Source organism: Sceloporus occidentalis, unplaced genomic scaffold (assembly GCF_023333645.1).
Source record: "Sceloporus occidentalis isolate IW3139 unplaced genomic scaffold, rSceOcc1.0.p SCAF_1, whole genome shotgun sequence".
NCBI lineage: Eukaryota > Metazoa > Chordata > Lepidosauria > Squamata > Phrynosomatidae > Sceloporus > Sceloporus occidentalis.
This window is the reverse complement of record NW_028316981.1, coordinates 242,408,354-242,428,897: the sequence shown is the minus strand read 5'-3', so window position 1 is coordinate 242,428,897 and position 20,544 is coordinate 242,408,354. Positions and strand designations below refer to the sequence as shown.

The 20,544-nt window shown below is 38.7% G+C and overlaps 1 protein-coding gene across 1 annotated transcript in view; it reads left to right on the top strand.

The window, feature by feature from the left end:
- LOC149323688 (contactin-associated protein-like 4) overlaps positions 1–20,286 on the top strand; it is a 351,361-nt gene extending 331,075 nt beyond the window's left edge. The window contains exons 22-24 of the mRNA XM_089491044.1: positions 5,447–5,668; positions 6,052–6,123; positions 13,426–20,286. Coding sequence (XP_089347170.1) covers positions 5,447–5,668; positions 6,052–6,123; positions 13,426–13,619 — 488 coding nt within the window. The 3' untranslated portion in view covers positions 13,620–20,286. The remainder of the gene's footprint in view (positions 1–5,446; positions 5,669–6,051; positions 6,124–13,425) is intronic.
- Positions 20,287–20,544: the final 258 nt, after the last annotated feature.

Here is a 20,544-nt window from a genome sequence, read left to right as displayed (position 1 = left end):
TCATAATTACCCTGTTTTGTTGAGAGTTGTTATGTGCTATGAATTTTCTAAGCGTTACCTCTTCTTTTCTGAGGATAAATGGGTGAGAAAGAAATGGAAATAGGCTTGTTGTTGAAGTCTCTAAGTGGAATGATTTTACCTTCATTTTCTGAACAATTTCAAAATACCATTGAACAAAGAACAGTTCAGAGATCATACATCAATTCAAAAAATGACACCATACCTACAAACACACTCCTAAATTTCCTGTGTTACCAACATTTATTTTTCTGTTTTTCTGCAACATTTACAAAGGTGCGGTGTGGCTGCTATTGTTTTGTTAACTGCCTTAAACTTTTTTAAAAAAAGATACTACTGACTCACAAACTTTAACATTGGCTTCAGAACTGAAACTGTTTCCATTTATTTTAAAACTGGATCTATTATATATATTCTATATGCATTTGTACCCAAATCTTTTAAAGAATGCCTATATAGATGCAGATTTGTAACAAAATCAGTAATGCTAAAAATATTTACTTGAAATATTTCTTGAGTATATCTTTGATATCCTTGGGTATTTCATTGTTATCAGAATCTGCTTCCTTCCAGATATTAATGCTTTTTAATGTCAGTAGTTAGTATCCCTTTTTTCCAGGTTTCATCTACCTATAGTTGTAGAGATTCCTGGTCCTGAGCATGGGACACTATATTAAGTACATAACTTAGACTTCATCTGCTTTGCAGAATTCTGGGATTTGTACTTTTGTGAGATATTTAACCTTCTCTGTCAGAGAGCTCTGGTGCTACGACAAACTACAAATCCCGAAATGTCATAGGATGGAACTATGACAGTTAAAGCAATGTCAAACTGCATTAATTTTGCGGTGTGGCAACAGCCTTAGTACTGGACTATACTATTTAACAATAGCAAAAGCATTTACCATTCACTACCGCTTTACAGTGAACTCAGCACATTCTAATCTATAAAACAATTACCCCTAACAAGCTGGATACTCATTTTCTTGACTTTTAAAGGATGGAATATTGAGTCAACCTTGGAGCCCAGGGATATAACTTGCAATGTTGTGTCTGCAGTACCAGGATTTAACCACTGCGCCACCAGGGCTCTTGGACAGGTTTTCAGCATTTTGGGTTGGGATGAAAACCCCACCCCACACAGTCCCTACTAGTCTTTAGGACAGTGATAATGAATTTATGGAAATGCTGTATCCAGATCAGCATGTATCAGTGGTACTGAAACTTTTGTGCAAACCTCTGTGGTAGAATCTTGTACTTATTTGGTGTTCTGAAGGATATATGTTTATGCAGGCATAACTGTATCACAGTTTTTAGGACTATGCTATGAAAAAGTTTGCTTCTGCTCATACAATGGATTTCTGATAAAGATGTTGCCATGACATTTTGCCATAACCTAATGCAATCTTCACTTGACATGTTGAAATTGAGCTCTGCATAATATTATCCTGTTGATAGGAGCAAATTAGCATACAGGTGTTTACTGAAAGAATGGCACTGATTACCATCATCAGGAAGGCTTGGATTCCAAAATATAATACTTGCTAGTATTGATATAGTGATAGGTTACATAATGTGAAATAGATTCAACTTCATGGAATGATGTTTCTCATTATCTTTGAGGAAATGTAAATTCCACAGTCTTATCTCTTGTGCAATGAATATTATATGCCTCATTGTACATCAGAATCATTTTATACATGATTTATTACAGAGATCAAAATGATGGTAAGGTAGTTTAGCTAAAATGATTCCTCCTCCCTCTGCGCATGCACACATTAAGGCTGCTGTTCAACATGGCTCAGTGTAGTGTGGTAATTCTATATGTGGACCTATGCTATGCTGAGCCTTAAACCACTTGTCCAGACTTGTCTCCACCCACAGCTATTCCATGCCTTATAGACTGGATAGGATCAGAAAATCATCTGGCTATTTCCCCATAGCTACATGCAAAATGATTACAGCACTGCTGGGATCCTCCGGGGTCCTCCAGAGGTCTCAGCACTGATGTAATCCACAAATTCATGTAGAGAAAGGAAAGACTAGATGGAATAACAAACTGTGGCATGCCTCCAAAAAGGACACACACAAGCAGATGTTACACATACCATGTATACTCAGCTATAAATCAAGAAATTTCATTAAAAAATGAAATGAATCTTTAAAATCTGGGCTGATTTATCCACAGGTCAATGCTGCTTTCATGGGAGTCAAGGCTACCCAGGAAGGTAGGGAGGAAGCCAAGGCTGCCAAAAAGGCCCTAGAGTGCACATCAAGTCAGGAGAAGTTTTCTTGGTGCTTCTGACAATTCCAGGAGACATTTGGGGGGTTGCTTCCTTGACTCCCCCCTCCCAGTAGAAAGAAACCTCCAAAACAATCACCCAAGATCAAGCAACCAGGGCAGAGGGTTGACGAAGTAGATCATTGAAAAGCAACTCAGCAAACTCCTTCTGGCTTGAGGCATGCAGGTATCTGCCCACAATCCCAAAAGCACAACAAATGACTGACAGACTGAGTGGGGGGGGGGGGGAAGGTCCCCATTCCTCCATCGCAGCTCATGTTGCATCTTGTCTGGCAGATGGCACAAAACTGGGCCCAGTGATAGTATTTAAAAGAAAATCAATGCCAAAGAACTGAGAAAAAAAACCCAGGCATAACTGTTCCTATTCACCTTAAAGGATGCATGGATGAGGAGGGCACTAAATGTGCAATGTGTGGAGTAGGTGATCAGGCATGGAACTAACATCACACCCATTATTATTGGTGTGGGATATGTTCCATGCAGATGTCACTCAGGAAGTCAAGAATGAAGAAAAGGAAATGGTGAAGAAAATTGGTTAGTACTGATTCCAGGTGGCCTAACATCAGTGCTGCATTCTGTGGATATTTGTCTCAACAAGCCTTTCAAGGACTAATTGTGCAATATGTGGCAATAATTGGTGTGTTCTTGTCAAGCAAAGTGAACGAAAGTAGGGAAACTGATGAAACCAGACATTGATTTGATAATAAAACAGGTAAATGATATTTGGCATTCAGTTCCATCAGAAATGGTGAGTAAATCATTCCTAAAATGTGGCATTAGCAATGCTGTGGATGGCACCAAAGAAGATGCCAACTACAAAGACAAAGATGAAACAGCAGTGAATAAAAATTCAATAGTACAGTAATAGTGCAAATGGTGTTTATGCCAATAGTGGGCCGGTACATACTGGCATGAAGTGGCGTAGCGGCAGCGATATAAGGGCTCGGCGTGGCTCAGCGTCTACATTCGCCGAGTCCTTATATCAGTGCCATTACATCATAAGGCTGCAGCCCCGTCCACACGGGGTGCAGCCTGGTGACATAAGTGTGCCAGAGTACCCAAACAGTACTAGTGAGAAGCAGCGTCATCAGAGCTGTGTCACAGCCCTTATGACACTGTGAAAAGGAGCTCTGTTTCAGAGATCCTTTTTGAGCTGGATTGTTGCCACAGCCATGCGGTTGTTACGACAGCAATCCGCAGAAGAAAGGGAAGGCCTCTGGCCATCCCTTTCTTCTCATATGTCTAGCGCCGATGTCAACAAAGAACAGTCCCACCATTTATTCAGTTATTCCAGCAATAGAATTAGTCTTTGAAGGATTTGAGTGATATATCTGTGGTTTTTTGCCAGTTTTTCTGGATTAATAACACAAAGCTATCACATTAAAGTTTAAGGCTGTAATCACTGCTAGTGTAGTTGCCTTTTTCTTTGGTTTCCCTTTCATTGATTTCTGTTGTGTGCATTTTTGTAGTTCCACCTGCACCTGGTCACCTCCAATACACACAGCCACCATTTACCATAGTTCCCTCCTCATTTATGTAGTCTTTAGGGTGAGCACAAATAGTTATGCCTGCTGGAATTTTGTCACTTCTTTGACTTTGTTTTTCTTTGCTTCATCCTTTACATCCTTTGTTACATGCTCTAAGTTTTGCCCTCAACTTATCTGTGAGTAATAACAAAATCCATAATTTTGGCCCCAGAACTTGCCCTTAACTTATATGTGAGGTCAACATATACACAGGTATATTCGGTACGTATGTCCCTAACAAGATGCCAGCCTATGTGTGTATCAAGTAAATGATAATAATCTGTGCAAGGCTTACATCTAAACAAAAAATAAAATACAGAATTTCAGCAACAGCAGCAAAGTATTTGTATTCTGGATTTTTCAAGCCATTTTAATTTCAATTATGTAATAGTTTCTGTAAAAGGCTGCTGTATAATGGTAGACATTTGAACAAGGCCACCATTTTGCTTTGGAGCCTGATTCATTTATTCAGATCTGGCCTTGATTTGATACAGACCACAATTTTAATTGATATTTGGAAATTTGGATCATCAGTTCTCCGCAAATGATTTGCATTGGGGAGTTATAAAAATTATAATCAAAACAATTATAACTTTATGCTTATTTTACATATCTGTATTAACTCTGCAGATATGGTAGATTCTAAACAGGGGCTCAACTCAACCAAATGTCAGAAAGTTTGCTGGGGGAGCAGTTGTGCCAAGGTATACGTAAAATTTGATTAAAAAAAATAATTTGAGGAAAATAGTTTACTGTTTTAAAGCCCTGCTGTCCTCCTACCCCTCTACATCACTTTACTCAGCCATTTCATATACAGTCATGGTGGAGGCACATTGAATTTCCCCTGCTTAATTTTGTTATCTGAGACTCTGAATCAGACAAAATCAATTTGGACTGTGCTGTGCTGAGGTGGGCCAGTCTCAATTTATCCAGAGCTGATACAGATCAGCCTGAAATGATAGAGACTGGCCTGAATCAGCCAGCTTGATTTAATTCAACATTCAGTCAAGTCAACTGTGCCGGCCTAGCGTACACTTTTATGGCTGAGATTATTTTCCATTGCCTTTTGATCTCTATGAATGCATAGAATGGGAAGGCAGATACGTACTAATTTCAATATCTTAGCAGAACTTTATTCCCCCCCCCCCTTCTAGAATTTGCTATACCATTTAAAAGAATCTCTGCCAGTCAGTCAGCAGTCATCATTTTTGTCTTTAAAGTGGACTGTATTTGACTGTGAGAACCAGTGTGGTACAGTGGCTTGAGCATAGGCCTTAGACTCTGGAGATTAGGGCTCAATTCCCTGCTCAGCCATGGAAACTTCTGGGTGACTTTGGGTGAGTCACACAGTCTCAACCCCCAAAAAGCTCATGATAGGCTCACCTTAGGGCTGCCAAGTCAGAAATGACTTGAAGGCACACTCAACATCATTTGATGGTATTTTCATTTTTAATGTCAGGTTGGAAATAGGGGAAGATAGCAAATTTGTGTCATAATTCACAGAAACGTGGAGTATCAGGTTAATTATTCAATTATTCATCTGTCTTCTAGTTTTGTACATTAGCACTATGATTAATTGTATTCTTTTTCTTTTGATTAGGAGAGAATAGTGATGTAGACCCAGATACCATGAAGGCAAACTCTCAGGGGTTTATCGGATGTCTCTCTTCAGTGCAGTTCAATCACATTGCTCCTTTGAAAGCTGCACTGCACCATTTGAACTCAGTTCCAGTTACGGTGAAAGGGCATTTCATGGAATCCAACTGTGGCACTTTAACAGGATCTGATTCAATGTCAAGTGAAACAACCCATTCACTTGCAGGTAGTAAGCATATGGTTCTCATTTGTTTGACTCTCTGAAGTAAGAAAACTAGACAGTGGTTCAGAATTTTCAACAAATATTCATATGCTATCTAAGGATGGGGGTACACAGGTGTTGGCTTTTCTAAACCCTGCTGTCCAACCTTTGTCTTTTCCTCTGTCTGTGCATGTGTGCATGCGAGTGTATTTAGCTGTACACAATGCAACTTTGAAAAGCAGTATCTTTCTCTTAGCAGCCTTGTGTAAGCACCATAGACTGTACATCCTGTGTTAATAACTGTATGGAATTACATACAGTATTCAGACCTCGGTTGTTTATATGGATATCTTGAGAACTTTCCTCTTTGCTTGCCTTTGTCATTTTCCTTTTTTTTTCTGCTGCAGATCATTCGGGACCAATAGATGAGGGAGAGCCTTTAGCTAATGCAATAAGGAGTGACTCTGCAATTATTGGAGGTAATAGGGTATACAACAGCCCAACGAATGCCATGTTAACACACGTTTTGTTCCTTAGGAGCTGAAGGAAAGTGAAGGCATGCCAAAGCAACAGCTTTCCTAGCCTCTTTTCAAAAGTGACGAAACCATATAAAAAGAAACAATGGCATGAACTACTTTTTTCTGATTGTCTTAGGGCATTTCACATTAAGATTTTTCTTCTTCTTCTGTGCCTCCAGTAGGTAGCAGTGAAAGGCATTCAAGGGTCTAAAATATTCAGTGCTCCATGAAGCAATAATTAATCATAGATCTTCATTATGTGCTTTTTTTCCCCAGTCATGTCAAAGCCCTTTAATTTTTACAGAGTAGATTTGGTCCACCTGTAATGGAAGTCTTATCTTTTAATGTGAAGTGGCCCTCAGCATTAATAGCATATGCTTATGTGAGTGTTGTTTGCCTCTGCACTAAATCTTTATCTTTTCTGTAGCAGGCTATAAAATATGTTCATATGTTACTTATTTATCCATCTTCATAACAATTCAATGCATTCGATATCAGACTGAGTGCTCTTCTCCCAGAAAATCTGACGACAGTCCTGTGATTCTTATAGTGAAAGTAAATAGTCTGTTACCTCTACCTAATTTGAAAACAATTTGACACACTGCTTATGGTTTGAACCCATGCATGCAGACACTTGAAGGCAAGATTCATTGAAAACAGAGTAGATTTTCCCTCTAGATAAATATGTTTATGGTAATATATTAAGTGCAAATAAGGTTGCACCAACATTCTGTCACTCTTGAAGTTTAACTCAAAATGTTGTGATTCTTTTCTGAAGACTTACCCCTCCCCTCCAAAACAGTCCTTCAGAATTTGAATTCTCATTGTGTGGAGGAAGGGCAGTTTTGCAGCCAATTGACAGGAATAATAATAATAAGGAATCCCTGCAGCATTTGGTATCTTTGAGTGATTTGGCAGATTTAATAGGAATCTCCCATTCTGAAAGGCACAGAAAGCATTCATTTTTTCTCTTTCTTCTCTAATCTGCAACAGATGGTTTTAAAAACAACTTCTTTATTCTCATGTGTAAACGTTGAACAATATAAGATCAAATCTCTACCTTCAATTAAATAACAAGTATAAATAAGGGCTCAAATTTTCAAGGAAGTCCTCAAAATCACTTTTTAAAAATCTTCCTCTTTTTTACAAACACTACATTTTTATTACAGCAATCATTCAAATTCAGTCTTAAGTGCATTTTATATTTTTTAAAACATGGGGCAAACTAAGGGGCTGTACAGACAGCCCCTAAGGGGCAGTGGGGTGCCGCCCCTTTCCTAGCCAGATCAGGGCTGCAGCAACCACACACCATGGCCTCGATCTGGCCTTTCCATGGCAAAAAAAGGAGCCACAAAAAGCGGCTCCTTTTTGTGCCACTGAAAGGGTGCCATAGCCACTGGTGCTGCAGCTTTTCAGCGCTCCTTTGGTGTAGCACGTGTACACACTGTGGCAAGGGTGTACCATGACACCTCCCACTGTGCAATAAGGTGTGCGGTGTCATGCCAGCATGGGGGTGGTCAGGGTGTGTGGTGTGTGCTTGCCACACCCCCACTCCATCCTGATGCTGGCGTATAGTGCTGGTCTGTCGAGGCCCTAAGTTCCTTAGGGCACAGAGAATATTGTCAAGAATTGAAGCTTTTGTCTCACATTTATTCCCATACCTGAGGTATGTTCAAAGAAATATTCATTGATCCTTCATATCTTACCAGGAAGCCATGGCTGGAAACCTATTGGTGTCTTGCTTGGATGAAGGGAAGACAGTGAGACCCTTCAATCCTGGTAGTTGTCAGGATTGGCCACCCCAGTCTGCACCATGTGAAGAGAGAGTATTTAAATCTCTTTTGAAGAGAAAACATCTAACACTGATTTCAGAAAACAGAGATGCAACTCTCGCACACCAAATCATCTAACCCATGCATATTTTACCTCTACTTTTTCCTGGAAATTGTTTGAAGATCAGAACTATTCCCTTGATCTTTGGGTCATGAAACCTGAAATTTGTTTTAAACCTAGGAAAGGACTTTTTAAGAACCAGGAAGGAAGTAGCATGTTAACCTTCAGTTTTAAATCTCTAGGGACTAAAACAGAGAGTGGGGGAGAGGACTTAGAAAACAGTAACACTTAACTGCAGACTGGCATGTTGACTGGGTTTTGGAGCATCACTGCAACATTGCCAGATTGCCAGCAAACAATACCTAAATGGGCACTCCATTGTCAGGTTTGCTCTTCCTGCATTCTTAACAGTTTGAGAGTGTGTGTGTGTGTGTGTGTGTGTGTGTGTGTGAAATATTGGGAGTTCTGGGGAACTTTAGGGGTCAGCTGTAGTGCTGTATTATGGGTGGGAGGGGCAAACCTGACAATGGAGTGCTGGCAGTGTGGCAATGTTGCAGTGATGCTCCAAAACCCAGTAAACATGCCAGTCTGCAGTTAAATGTTACTGTCAGACACTGTTCTCACAGTCTACTGTCAGCAGCGGAAATGTGAATGTTAGTAGCTGGCAGAAAGGGTGCTTGTTCCAGCAGGTGTCAATGGGGAGTACTGTGGTTCTCCCAATCTATCACTCAGTGTCACTTATGTGTCATATAAGCAGGAACATCTAGGCCTTAGCTGTGCAGTTAGAGAGTCTAATAGAGAATCTGGATTCAGTTATGGGCTTTCCCCCCAAGTACTAATTAAGAATAGTCCTGTTTTCCTGGCCCTCCAACCAGAAGGAGTGAGGAATAGGATGGAAAGAAATTCAACCCTCTCCATGAAAGCAGTTTTCACACTTTCCAAGACTTATAAGTTGGCACCCTACTTCAAGTATTTATGCTTTTTCAGAGCACTTCCAAAAAGTAAAATTGCAAATAAGCAGAAAGTATTTTAGGAAGATTGAACATGTCTTGAAGCTGAAAAATATGAGGCAACTGTGTTGGCAACATTATTGAATTGTCTTGTAGTTTCTATGGCCCATTTGGCTGCTGAGAATAATTTGATACCAGGCCTCCATTGATTATATTTGTTTACATACCCTCAAACATTTCATATAGGAAAACTGGGACACATATGGCCAAGCAATATCAAAGTGCAGTCAAGATGGCAAAAGCCATGAATGAAGAAGAACGAAGAAGCTAGAAGAGGATGCAACAACTTGTTTTTGCCTGAGCTTACTGAAAAGGGCAATACTTGGCTCTCTCTCCTGCTAAGTTAATTGAGTGCAAACTACTTTTAAACTTAGAACTAAGTTTGCAGTAACTGAAATAAGATTAAGACAAAAGCAGAGGAAAAGAGAGAGAGAGAGAACTGGGATATCTTAAAAGCAACCAAGCAAATGGGACAACATAACTTTAATCAAGACTGTCCCTACAAAATTGGGACAATTGAAAGTTGTGATGGTATCAAAAGAGCTCTATAGAGTATCTGGGATGCATTCTCTACAAAAGAAAATAGTCAGCCTGGCCTTATAAGTTATCATCTTACCTGTGCTATGTTTTCAATGAAATGCTAATTTTGCCTCATATTGCATTATGTTCTTAATTTTAGAAAAGAGAAACTTATTTCCTAAATAGATAAGAGTACAGTCATATTTTGATAGTTTGCTGGTGGAGAAGGGAGCTCCATTTAACAGTCCAGCTCAAGGCTGGCAAAAACAAAACAAAACAGCATTAAAACGAAGAAGAAGAAGCCACCACCCAGAAAAACCACCTCATTCTATGAAAGCAATTTTAAAAGAAAACCTAAATAGAGGCATGTTAAGTCAGACATGATGGGGATTGTTCTACCCCATGTGAATTCACAGAGTATCTTCAAATGTTTTCTGTGGGTTACACTACCAAAGGAAATGGGTTATTTATTTATTTAGGATGGTCTAATCAATGAGAAAGTGTATTAAATATCAATTTAATTAGTTTACTCACAAGTACTGAATTATTAGGATGAGTTTTAAGATCAGTATGACCTAAGAACTGAAACAGAGGGCTGGAAATCATGAAACCTAAATCACATTTCATCCTTTGGAGCCCCTAGTAAACCTACTATTTTTATCTGTTGAGAAAGGATAGAGAGAAATCATAAATGTCTGAACAATATGTGTTTAGGGACTCAACAGTCTCAAGAGATTTCCACTTTCTGTGGCTAGTGTACGAGCAAGTATAAATCTGTAAGCTTCAGTGATTATTTTTAAGGCGTTATTCTGTGAAACTCAGACTTTTCTGATGGCATTATTTTCCCCTGAGACTTAATGTGGAGAAAAACTGTTCTTCCCCCTTGCAAATGGTTTCTCTACAGAACAATCCAGCCATCCAAATTCCATTACGCTTTTTACTTATTCATTAAGGGACAGAGAAGAAAGAAAGAAAAGAAACCATATACCTCTGGTTAACTTTTGAATATAGGTTTTTTTTTGGTAAGGTCACTGAAGACAACACTGATAAGTGACAAATGGAACAATTCAATATAATAAAAAACGATCAATTCCCAGTGAGAGCTCAGCAATTAGAAATGGAATAGGGTTTTTTTTAAGTGTCTGCTCACCTATAAAGCTGCTGCTGTTGCTGTTGATATGGTCATATAGTCTAGAAGTGAAGAAAATGTTTCCTTTGGTGGCCCAGTTTGCAGACTCTGAAGCCCTGCAAAGCCACAGACACTTCCAAAATTGTATATGGGGTGGATTTTCTGCTCCAAACAACACCCTAAATAGGTCAAAACCTCTGGAAAACACAGTGGGTTTGGCCCCACAGTATCACAGTCCCTAAAACCTTTATGCATTACCACCCCTATCAGCCAAAAATTGCTCAAAAAAGAATGTGGACACATCATGACCTCTGATCATATTGGATTCGCTGGTTTGCCACAGCAGGGGCTATAGTGTCTCTGACCCCTATGCTATTGCCCATCCCTGCTCTGGACATTAAGAACCTCATTAGTGATGCCTTATCTGTAGTAATCAATGTCTGAAAGCTACTTGAACAACAGGTGATCCAAGTCTTGTGTCATTTGATTAAAAGGGAGGCCATACATTGTCACATATTGACCAAATATGAAATATTTTAATGTACATCTAATAAATTTGCAAACACATGAGAGGATACTGGATTCCAGCATAGGTCAGTGAAATAATTTTGGAAAGCAAAGCATGAAGGCAAAACCTTCCCCCATTTTGAAATATTTTTATTGTATTGTATTGTATCTTCAGAAGACCACTACATTTGCACATGGAAACAAACTTTGGAAATAATATTTAGATGGCTAAGAACCCCAGAATCCCAGTGGCCGCAATGGCTATACTACTAGGATTGTAGTAAGAAAAGTAACTTTTTTTCAATTTTCAGAAAACTTTCCATTGATAGATAATTTCCTGCAAATTCATTTAATCTCCTTCTGAAATCATCTAGGACAAGGGCCAACAAGAAGTGGCAGAACGTTTGCCCTGCCACTCAAATGACAATGCCGGACACAAGAGTTGCATGAAATAAGACCACAACTTTATTAACCTCATGAATCTGTAACATGGCAGCAAATGGGAAGGACAGGGATAAATTTGTATATGGGAATCTGGTTAAGCTGGATCTTGCCATGCCACCAAAAGCCTGCAAAGCAAGCCATTTGATGCTAAGTGCCCACACCCTACCATTTGTGACAAAAAAAAAAGCAATGATTAGCCAGTTAGCCAGGTAGAAAACTGGCAAGCTCAAACATTGCATACTGTATAGCATGAAGGAGGTGAAAAAATGATGTCACCAGCCAATTATAACACAATAAAATATCCCTACTCAGCCCCAAAAGGCAAATGGAAATGCCCATACTAGATAGAGGTGGGTGAGCAGGGAACAGAAATAGTGAAGAGGCTGAATTAGGACAGCTCTGCCTTAAATAATCCAGTACAATCCACCTGACACATTTTTTAAAAACTCTACACATTTTAGCTACTCTCATTTTAAAATGTATGCATTGCTTTCCTGTACTTTTCTTTCCAAAATGCCCTTCAAGGATTATAAATGTATGAATTTTCAATGCAAAGCACATGTCTTCACCTACACTGAATTTCAAGAGCTGCAAAGGGTGGCTTTCACTGAGATTTCCATAGCCAATGAAAGTATGTTCATTTCCTAGTAACAACAGGAATATATTTATATGCACACAGTCTATTTTATTTTCAGGTCCTTTTTTCATAAACACTCTTCCCATGGAATTTACCTTGTTAAAACAGCACTGCACATGGAATTGGCATTGATTTGTCCACCATTACTTCAGTGTCTCTTTCCTGGAGAGCAGCTGTGTGCATAATTTATATGAACATTGATTTATATTGAAACTAACATTTTGAAAAATTCACTCAGACAAGCATTCTCCCTATGTGATGGGATTCTTTTGGAGCATTTTATAGTCTTGGATTTTCATGATTCAGGAGGCAATGTTCTGTTTAACCTAGGTGCCTTGTAATCAACCTTGACCCCAAATACTTTATGGATGTCAAGTAATATGAGTCCCAGTATGAATCCCAGTTGGGTCTAGATTGTGCAAGCTATGACTCTCAACCTGCTGTTGAACTCATCAAGGCACACAACATGTGTCATTCCTTCATTCCCCCCCTTCAGTTGTTTCATGCTCAGTTTGTGATGCTTTCTTACTGAATTATTTGTGCCTGGATACTAGAAAGATGTGACCAAGGCCAATTGCATGGGTCTTTATACCTATCATAGTTCAGCAATCAGTGACAAATACCTACGGGTTTTCTTTTGATTACAGGTCAAGTCCAAAAACAGCAAATGAGAAGCAGGAGGCAAATGGCACAGCCTAGCATGGTTCTTTGATCTCTCTCTAGTGTGCCTCCTTTGCAAACTATCATTAAGTATTTATTCTTGAGTATAAATATGCTTTATAACCTGAGGCCTTAATATCACTCTGTATTTCATCTGAAAAAGTGGATTTTCCTCCACAAAAGCTCATGATAAAATAAAAAGAAACCGTTAGTCTGAAAGGTACTGCCCCATTCTTTTTTACTTCTCCCTCCCTTCATTCTTTTTATGCCTGCATTATCTGATACAGAGCCTCATAGGCCAGAATTGAGCAGAGAGCAACCTACTCTTTACTGACTCTAATGGTGCACAGATGGCACAGCTGAAGAGTCTTATTTTAAACCTCTGCTCAGCCTTGGCATTCACTACCATTCCCTATCCCGTTGTATACCAAGAAGGACTGAGGAAAAGATTAACAAACATTTATAGCTTTATTACTGATACAATATGACTGCTCTTTTCTCTCTCTCTCTCCTTTCTCCCACAGGTGTGATAGCTGTTGTGATATTCATTCTGCTGTGCATTGCTGCCATAGCTGTACGGATTTATAAAAAGAAAAGTGCATATAAAAAAAAGGAGGTGAAGGGATCAGAAAATGAGGATAGTGCTGAGACTGCTCTGAAGACTGAACTCAACGTGCAAAACACAGTCAACGAAAATCAAAAGGAGTACTTCTTCTGATTCACCTGTACAATTTAGTTTAATAATAATAATGTGACAGTCTGACTTTATTGCTATGCTGGGGCTCTCAATGGACAACATTTAAAAAAAATAAAAAGGAAAATTGAGGAGAAAGGAGAAGCTTTTGCACTCAAAGAACATGCAGAATGGAATTGAAACTGGTTAAAGTGAATACATTCATTTTCATTGATTGCTATGGGAGGCCTCTTTAAATTACATGCATTCCTTAGCTATTATAACGTAAATGCATTTTATGTAACAGTGAATTAGATATTGTAACCAATTTCATTGTTGGTAGTTTTCGGCTGTTCTGCTGTAACTTTCTAGAATGGAAGTTTAACGTGCATACTGAACATGGGTTTTCAATGGGGAAAAATGCAGTTTTCTTTTCCTCTCCCTTCACATTCACTTCCAATCCTACTCTAAAGATATCTATTTTTACAAGTATGTCATTAAAATGGGCTCTAACATTTCTGCGAAATCTGCAAGCCAAGCAGAGTTAAGCATACTTAAGACTATTCAGTTAATATGTGTAAGTGTACTTTGCTCACTATTGTATGCTGACCTTGACAAAACACTTTCTAGTGATTACTTCAAATAACTGCAGTTGCAAGAGTAATTTCCACTCACGGATGATCAATTCCAGTGTTTGTTGTTTTAAAATCAAAACAAAATCTCATGAACTGTTAGCCCCTTCAAAATTTGCCCCAACAAATCAGTCTGTAAGACTGTCTGATGACTACTGAGACTAATACACAACACAGAGTTATTCTGTAAGCCTTGCTCCCATGATAAATGAAATACGATTGACAACTTGCTTTTAACTAGTGTTGAGTAGTTGTTCAGTGACTGGACTGAACAAAGTTCTAATGTCTAATGGAGTCAAAGTATTAACTCTGTATAATACCCTCATATTGATCCACTTCTTCTGACCTTATGTTTTCAGGCCAATTGTACCAATGGCAGCAGGCTGCAAACTTTTTAATGCATATTTCTCTTTTTAAATGTTTAACCACAAAAGACAAACAAGGTCATACACTCCAGTTCTTTCACTATCTGCATGCAATGCAGGGAAGATGTCTGATTTTTTTTAGTGACTGAAGTTTTAATATATTCTGCATATATTCTGCTAACACTGTTGGAATTGATTCCCTATGGAGAGATTCTACATTGTTGAAATATGTGCCTGGATACTAGAACCATGTGACCAAGGCCAACTGCATGGGTCTTTATCATTATCATTATCAGTTACAAATCTACAGGTCAAGTCCAAAAAATAGCAGCTGAGAAGCTGGAGGCAGATGGCATGACATACCATGGTTGGTTAGGTCCCTTTTCATCAGACTTCAGAGTAGTCAATGCAAGGCAAAAGACACTCTGGCTGGCACCCTGTTAATGACATACAGAAACATAACTTAAATTTTATGCCTGAATATAACTATTTTTGTCACTGTATAGGTTGGTATTCCCTTCTTCCCTCTGTAACAATCAAATCCCGCCCTGCCCCCATAAATCTACTATGCATCTGTTAAACACACCCCAAACATGTTGTCCCTGGAGAAGGAGCATGTGTGTCTGTCTACAGAAGTGTCTGGCTAAGTTCTGTTACAGACATGACATCTGTCACAGAGACCACTGGGAGACTTTAATAGATCTCAGTAGCTAATGTAATCACTTCATGTTTGGCTATTGTAACATAATCAGATGCTTCTGTTACTCCCCCTCCTTCTCCAGGCATGGAACAGCCACATGTGTTGTGCTTCAGCTGCTCTATGGTAGGTTTAGGAGTGGTGACTCTCTCAGCATAGTTTAGTTCCACATGTGGAACTACTATGCTTCACTGAACCATGGAGGCTTGCAGCCTTGTGTGTCAATTTAAGGAGCAAGTTGATCAGTGTGAGGGATCAAAACTGAAGATGGACTGGATAATATTGGTTCTCCAGGTCATGTGGTCTGGCTGGACTCAAGAAAAGCATACTCTTCTGGCCCTTATATGGATGGAACTTCAGAAAGACATAAAGGTAAAGGTAGTCCCTTGACCTAAATGTCTAGTGGAAACCGACCGTAGGGGGTGGTGCTCATCTCCATTATTAAACTGAAGAACCAGTGTTATCCAAGGACTGGTCTGGTGGGCATGTTGCTAGCATGACTGCACTGAATGCTGTTACCTTCCCACTGAAGTGGTACCTATTCATCTACTTTTATTTACAGTCTTTCAAACTGCTAGATTGGTAGAAGTTGGAACTAGTGACAGAGTTCACCCCATCATGCAGCACTCAGTCCTAGAACTGCCAACCTTCTGATCTTCCCATCATCAGAATTGGCATTTTTACCACTAAACCACTGCATCTCTTTTAAAAAGACATGAACTATTTCAGTATTCCAGAAAGTATTCCACAAAGACATATATTATTCCAGTATTCAGGTACATATCTCACTTGTATGCAATCTTGCTATGGAGAAAATGTCCATAACACTAGTGATATATGTTCTTTAAAAAGAAAAGGAGATGGAGTCTCTATATGAGAAGTTACTAAGCTTTAGGAACCTTTTTGTATGTCTGAAGACTTTGTGTCTTTCAAGACTTAGCAATCTCCATGCCATGCTGCTGGTTTTCTTATCTTTTCATCCTATGGTCCTCCCAAATTTTTGCACTAGCAATCTTGGCTATAATTGCACATGAGGCACATAATTTATCCTTTTGTGCAGTTTCACTGATAAAATGAAAGAACTGATATAATGAATAACATTTTAAATAGCTAAACTTCAGCTTTTTCAAATGTTCAGTATACTCAAACTAACCTGACTGTTCAGATACCAGTTTGGTTCTTGGATACAGAAATGTTGGGGGAAATGTTGCAACAAATGAATTTGTTTTGGTGCATATATTTCTCTCAGACATTCACTTATATACCATTTTCCAAATGTTGCAATTAATTTATATAAAAGGTAGTACTTTCACCCAAAGATTTGTCCAATAGTTGGAATCACCATCATTTCCTCTTCAGCATAAACTACTCCAAATTTGATTTATTTTTACCTAACCATTTTCATTTTGCAAAGTCTGCTGTCTAACAGTCATATGTGAATTTCCCTTCAGACCTATTAATTATCCAAGCTTCTTCTGCTCTGTTACTCTTCTTCTGTCTTCTGAACAGTGTTCACACATCACATACAGAAAACTTGCTGCAACTGCCATATGTTAGGGCCAATTCCCATTTAGATATGAGTATCTCAGTATTCTTGATTGACCCTTGCCTTTCCAGTACTCATTATAATCATAATCCCTTATTATCTAGTACTCTATATAAGACTTCTTTTCCCAGCCAAACTACTTTTTCATTTCCCTTACTAATGTTTCTCCACTGTTTATTACAGACAGAACAATTTTAATGAAACTATGATACCACCACAGTTCACCCAATGAAGTGGGAAAGAGAGATATCACAGCTCATGGGTGGATGGCAGCCAGTTTTTAATTAATACACGGTTTTTAATTAATATACAACTCAAACAACCCATTTCATGACATTAGATGTGTGCTTTTCTTTCATTCTTTTTCTTTCTTTAAATAAAGGCTGGCATCCTATTAGTAACTTACAATGGCCTAATTCCCCACCACCACCAACTACTTTATTGCTATGGGAACACCTGTCTTCCTGCATTCAGAGACACGTGGAGAGCAGGGGGCATCAGATAAGTGCCTGGTATATCCTTATTGAATGCCAGCATGATGTAGTGGTTTGAGCATTGGACTAAGACCCTAAAGACCAAGATCCAGTTCTGGCCACGAAAGCTCACTGGGTGACCTTGGACAAGTCATACACTCTCAAACCCATGATAGGTTTGACTTTGTGTTACCATAAATCAGAAATGACTTGAAGGCACACATCAACAAATTCATCTATTGACAGATTCAGAACAATGAGTCATCTGCTGAAACCTCTGGGCTGTGTGCATTTGTGGTGCAGGAGAGTCCTGGAATTTAAAAGATGTGTTGGAATGAGAGGAAAAGCATAACATAGTTCTACATGCAGAACTTTTATGCTATGTTTTTGCAATGTGGGGTTGGCACCAATAGTTTTGATTGTTAGTAAGGTAAAGGTTTCTTGTTAAGGGTTTTTTTTTGTTATTGCTTTTTCTTTTGTTTTTTGCCTTAGGGGAAAGTAAACGATACTTTTGAAGAAATATTTTTTGTTAAATAACAGTTTTGAAAAGAATCATGATGTTAAAACAACCACAAAGAGTTCCCTAAAGAAGAACAGAGATGTTGTGGCATCAGCTTTTGAGGGCCACCATCTGTTTCCTCAGATGTATGATAAAATTATATGCCACAATAAATTTTGTTAGCTTTGAACTCTTTGTTGGTTTTGCCGCACTAGATAAACAGAAAAACGATGTAGTTTTTCAGGTTGAACTTTTGTTCAGATTCTCAAGAATGATGCCATGATGCTAGTGTATAAAAACTTGCAAGACATCTGAATTTATAAAATCCATACATTTTGTTTGTTTGGGTTGCTATTTTTTATCTAATGTGTTTTGTCATCATGCTGCCTTACTGTGTTTCATACTATATTTTATCATGTAAAATTCTTTCTTGGATGCTTTTCTATCTTCTTCCGACAAAAAGAGAAATACTGAAAGCACAGGGCCAGCCTCAGGCCCGTTTGTTTCAGTGAATGAGCTTGAGTTCTTCCACATCAATTTTATTTTATTGCTATTGTAACTCTCTCTCTCAATCTCTTTCCTAGAAAAAGACTAGAAATAACCAATCAAATTGCTAATTAAAGATCAAGCACTTAAAATCAGTCATTGCCCTTTAACCAGCTTTCAAAGACACCTATTACATACTTATTTAAAAAGAAAGAAAGAAAGAAACTGGAACTATGAATCAGGACAAACTGAAAATTACAATTGCCATAGATTTCTTTTTATTATGTTTACTAACATACATGAAGTATATGCCATTTCGATAAATTAATACCTTAAAGGAATCATTATCTAAATTTGGGTGCTAAATTTGAGGTAAAATAATAATTCAGAAGGCCCCCTTCACCCTGTGTAAAAGAGAACAGAACATGAGTTGGGTGAGGAAAGCCCTTCACAGAATTGCTGGACCAGGGACGTAGCTAGGATTTTAGGAAGGGGGGGTCCAGACTAAGTGCCACCATTATAATGGGCAGCAGCGCAGCAGCACACACCATTCATTTTTCTAATGGAAAGGGGGGTCCGGACCCCAAGAACTCCCCCCTTGGCTACGTCCCTGGCTGGACTTTAACTCCCATCATCCTTCACCACTGTCTGTTACTAATGGGAGCCATAATCTAACAACATGTGCAGGATCACATATCCTCTGCCCTAGTATAGAAAGGAAAGGATAATACATATCATAGGAAGGGGAAAAAACTCTTTTTTGTTTGTTTCTTTTATTTGAAAAATTTAGAAATAGTTTGATTGACTGCTTATTTGTCTATAATTGTATAGTGTAAAATAACTGACTTTCTTACAGGCAGCTAATAACCATAAATATTTTGGAAGCCAGATTTCACTTATACATATACACAGATGTACCTTTCTAGGAATGTGTCACAGGACAGTACTAAAATATGAAAACATTTAGATGGGCCCAGGCAAATCTAGAAGTGCCTGCTTCCTTTAGGCCTATGTTCATGCAAAGACTGTAAATAACGTAGTTCTAGACTGACACTGGGGAAACTCATTATATGATGACAGGGCCTTTTTATAAATATCGTCAAATTCTCAAATTTTTCACAAATGCCATTTTCTCTTCTACGCTGTGCTGAGTTTTGGTTGGTTTGTTGATCTAGTCACTTACATGTAAGTCCAAGTTTGTTGGAAGGTCGCAAGATTCATAAGTGACCTATAAAATATTTATAAATTCAGAAGGAGTGAGGCAGCTTTAGCAATATTTTGCTCCTACCTTCACAGCTGAGCTGAGGAAGCAGTGGCTCTCTGGATGCTGTTGGATTTTACATCCCAACATCTTTCACCATTGCCTACACTATGTAATGCTGAAGGGATTTGCATCTCAGCAGCATTTGGAGGGTCATAGCTTCCTCCCCCTGCTTTATAGGGATAATATAATATGGCCTAGTTTTCAGTGACGTAGTAAACAAGTGTTTGGGCTGTAGCACTTTACACTGCAGTGAAGGTTTACCTGAATGGATTTTTCCATGCCCTCCTCCCTCCAAAAATCATATGTAAAACCAGCATGTCAGAGGTAGGCACCTGATATTACAGGGGAGTTGCTGAATACTTCAGAGTGGCATTACATTGAAATCTGGGTCACTATGGGGAATTAAATTCACTGCTCCCAGCCTGAAGTGATTCAATGATGTAAGAGGGGCTCACTAGAGAATAGCTTGTCTGCCTCATGCCTCCCCTCCATGAAATACGCTAACCTAGCTTTCTCCCTCAAGCACAAATTTCCTAAGTGGATTTTTAAAAAAATGAAGTAGAACTCCATTATATGATAACCCTTGCATTTCTAGCAGAGTCCAGAGACCACAATGGTGCATTCTGCAGTAGTACAGCCCAAATGCCACAGGGAGAATTAGACCAATGGAATGGTGGCATCAAATTGCATTGACCCCTTCTAAACTATCATTGTCCCTTACCAGATACTTTTGCTCCAGTTTGTAAGCTACTGCCTCTCTGTTAATAAAGATTTGATTTCTAAACTAAAGTGAGGAAAATATTTTTTCAAGTATTTGTATTAAAGCATTGAGAACAATATAATGGTTTCCTTCCGCCGCCTCCTCCCCGCCACCCCCGGTGCATGTGCTTCTTGGATTGAACTTAACCAGCATCTTCGAAGCAATGGATGTGAGGATTTTTCTTGCATATTGTTTAATCATAGCTATACAGATTTTTTTATTTTTGTGCATATTCTATTGAGATACCA